The 3,660-nt window shown below is 41.7% G+C and overlaps 1 protein-coding gene across 1 annotated transcript in view; it reads right to left on the minus strand.

The window, feature by feature from the left end:
* TMCO1 (transmembrane and coiled-coil domains 1) overlaps nt 1-2,466 on the minus strand; it is a 61,395-nt gene extending 58,929 nt beyond the window's left edge. Inside the window, exons 1-2 of the mRNA XM_013005721.2 lie at nt 2,321-2,466; nt 1,819-1,896 (exon numbers count right to left, since the gene is read on the minus strand). Coding sequence (XP_012861175.1) covers nt 1,819-1,896; nt 2,321-2,390 — 148 coding nt within the window. The 5' untranslated portion in view covers nt 2,391-2,466. The remainder of the gene's footprint in view (nt 1-1,818; nt 1,897-2,320) is intronic.
* Nucleotides 2,467-3,660: the final 1,194 nt, after the last annotated feature.

Consider the following 3,660-nt stretch of genomic DNA (forward strand, 5'->3'; position numbering starts at 1 on the left):
GGAGGAAACCTTTAGGAACTAGAGGAAGGTTGTATTTCTCATCATTGTTACATCGCAACAAAAGCATTTTTATATTAATTCAGCTTTATAGAATGGGTGGGATTATTTCTGCTATATTGTACATATCTGGAAATGAGCAATAGAGTACTTTTTTTTTGAGTACTTTTTTTTTTTAAATGAGCAAATGTTTTAAAAAATAAAGTGGCAAGGAGTTGATAGAATGGCAAAAGATTGGCCGTGAAGTTTTAGCTGGATAAAGAGGTAAGGAAAAACATGACAGTGAGATAAAGTGAAAATAACTATGCAAGCATGTGTACGCACTCTTCCATGTGTATATTAATTTTTACTTAGCAGAGGAATTAATAGATAGAAAAAAGTGGCTTGGTCAAAGGATTGTTGGAATTAGAGTAAGTTAACAAGACAGCAGATCACTAAACAGCAGGAGAACCTGCCTGTTCAGTCTCTAGGTTGGTGGTTCTCAAGTTTCAGCATCAGAATCATCTACAGATCTTCATAAAACCCACACTTGTGGATCTCCACCAGTTTCTGATGAAACTTCTAAACGGTTCCTAGATGCTTCGGTGTCACTGTATGAAGATCACAGTTTAAGAGCCCCTATTCTAGACCCGTCAAATACTGTCACTTGAAAAGCCCCAAAGATAAATCAGTTCACACTGGGATGTGGAACACTGAAAACAATGAAAAATGTGAGTTTTTAAATAAATACTCTATGTTATCCTATATCTTAATGATACTCTGTGTGTTTCACCAGGAATTCTTGATGTCATAAGCCCAGATAAAATTTGAAGGAACAAAAAAGAACTTCAAATTCTAACGAAGACATAAAAAAAAAAGTCACACAGAATGCCAAAGAATTTTCTATAAAAATTTAATCCTTAAAAAAAATTTAATCCGAGGGCAATGAATGTACAAATGCGCTTTACACAACTGATGTGTTTATGGATTGTGGTAAGTTTTATGAGCCCCTAATAAAATGATTTAAGAAAAAAAAAATCCTTATAAGGAAGAAAAGTGAACCAAATAACTACGATTACTAAGAACTATTGATCACCCTACATCCCTAGTGGTGCTGGGAGGTGAGCTTTGGACTACTAGTTGCAAGGGCACTGGTTCAAACCCAACAGCTACTCTACAAAAGAAAGAAAAAGGTATCTTCTCTCATAAAGATTTAGAGCTTCAGAAACCCTATTTAGGGTTGCTATAAATTGGAATTAACTAGAGTAAGTTTCATTTCACCTTTAATTGCCCTTGTATCAGCACCCTTGGCTGTATCCTATGGAGTCCATATTTTATTTCAAAGAAAAAAAACAACTGTCTTTTTAACCATTTCTTCGCCTTCAATCTCCTCAATCCAACTAAACTTAGATTTTCCCTGCAGGCACCACTTCTATTGACATATCATTCTCCAAACACACTTTACATGTTAAAATTGACATTTTTTTCTCACATGCTATTTTCTTTGCCTGGAGTTTTCTTCTCCTACTTCATTCCCAATCCAAATTCTAAATAATATAGGAAGGGCTGAAAAACCACCTGAATCATGAAAACTTCCAGGGTCTCCTGACAAGTGAATGAGATCTCTTGTTCAGACCCTAGACAGCACATGATTATTTCCCTCCTACGTTCATGACTCCTTTCTCGTTTGAATGATTCTCTATTCCATACAAGTCAATAATTCAAATGAGATTTCTCTTTGTATTCCTGTCAAGTTTTGTATTAAAGTTGGTGTTCCTGAAATACTGAGGGTGAACACACTCTCTCAATTAACTTGCTTTTAAAAGATGCGTCCATACTCACATTTTTTACTCTGTTTTTCCACTTCTGCCTTCAATCTCTTGTATTTGTCGGTCCTGTAAACCAGGACCCAAGTTATGCCTGCAAAAGAAAAGGCAACATGCTCCTAGAAAAATATTCGGAGTGTCACAACAAACTATTGTTAATCGTGGTTTAGTGTTAGGGAAAGAGGGACGTCAACTTTTGCTTTATACTTTTCCTTTGTCACCTTTGTGCAAATGTACAGACTTTACAAACCAAAACAACCGTATCGGAATGTGAAAATGTGTGCACATACACGCAAGTGAAACGTACCCTAAACCAAAGAAAATTGGGCAATTTCACACATCCCCACCAGCTTCTGCTTAGAAGGTGCCCAGATATCCCCTGCCATTGTGTACGATTTTCCCACAAGAGAAGAAATCAAGCGACATGAGGGTTCGTCCCCACGTCTAGGAAACCGTCCCCACCCTTGCCCTAGCCCCACTCCGGGACTGCTCCACCGGCGGGAACCAGCCGTTCTCACCCTCCGCGAGCAGAGCCGTGCACACGGAAATGAAGACGATGAGGAGTGTGTCGGCGAACATGGTGCTCATCTCGCACCTCCGTCCTGCACTCCCACCCGCGACGGTGGAAGCGCCCTGGAGGCAGGAAGAGCGAAGTCAAACGACTTCCCGAGACGCCGTGACCCCAGAGTAACACCGACTCTGACAGAGGCTTGGACATTGCACTTCCGCTTCCGGTTCACAACGCCGGAAGTACTGGCGGGGAAGTCCTGTGTTGCCAGTGGAGCGGCTGTGGGAGAGGGAGATCTCGCGAGCTTTGAAACGTGAGCTGCGGACGGAGCATCAGAAGGCGAGGTGGCGACGACTGCTTCTCTGGCGCGCGGCTTCGAGGCTCCTGCTTGGCCACAGTCCCGAAGGTGTGCGCTTGCCTGGACTTCGGTCTGAGCCAGCCTTCTAGGCTGGGTTCGCCGTAAAGGAGGAGAAAGGTTGACTGCCGCAAACAGCCTGGAGCGGGGCCGCAAGGGTGAAGCAGCCGTGGCCTGCCGCACTCAAGCAGCGCGCGTCCTAGCGCAGGAGAGACACTGCTCTGAATGTGGAATTAGGGCTTGGATAGAGGGATGGACAGAATGCGGCAGCGACGCAACAGAGAACAGTTTATTGGTGGGAAGGGAGTGCTCAGAAAGAGCTAATGAGAGGAATGATGTCTGAGCAGTGACATCACGACGATGGGCCGCACTGCATAATGGGGTCAGTGGGAGTGACCCCAAATGTCTAAAATGTTTATGCAGTGTGGCAACAGGATTTATTGTTTTATATAAATATCCGTGTAGTTAGTTATAAATAACAAACATTTTTGGAAGCCCACTTTCCATGTATCGATACACCTACAAGACTAAAATTGCAAAAAAACACACACACACAAAAAGATTAAAATTGCCAGTTTGTTTTTTTGAACTTTCTTTTGTGGTCAGCGTGGTAAGATGAGGTCGTGTGCTTCTGTGAAAATTTACAGCCTCAGAGACCCTGAAGGAGCAGTTCTGCTTTGACCTAGGTGCTCATGTCAGAGCTGTTATTACCACGACACTTCTAATCTTGTAGTTTTGTCTACATGTGCTACAAGGAGACATTCGACATTGTTTTTCTTTTTCTTTAAATTTATTATTAACTGAGAGTTAATACTTTTAACATTCCATATGCCAATCACTCAAGCAGTGTTGTACAATCACTACCAAAGACACATTGTTTTCGTTGCCACTTTTTGTAGCGCTTTTCTGGTTGCTGATTCTGTCAAATATGCTGATGTTTTAGCAACAATATTGTGGTAATCAGTGATTGTGAACCTTTATCAGTCACTTTTGAG

The sequence above is a fragment of the Echinops telfairi genome, unplaced genomic scaffold (assembly GCF_000313985.2).
Source record: "Echinops telfairi isolate 266 unplaced genomic scaffold, ASM31398v2 ScPeMD7_7424;HRSCAF=8462, whole genome shotgun sequence".
In the NCBI taxonomy this organism is placed as follows: Eukaryota; Metazoa; Chordata; class Mammalia; order Afrosoricida; family Tenrecidae; genus Echinops; species Echinops telfairi.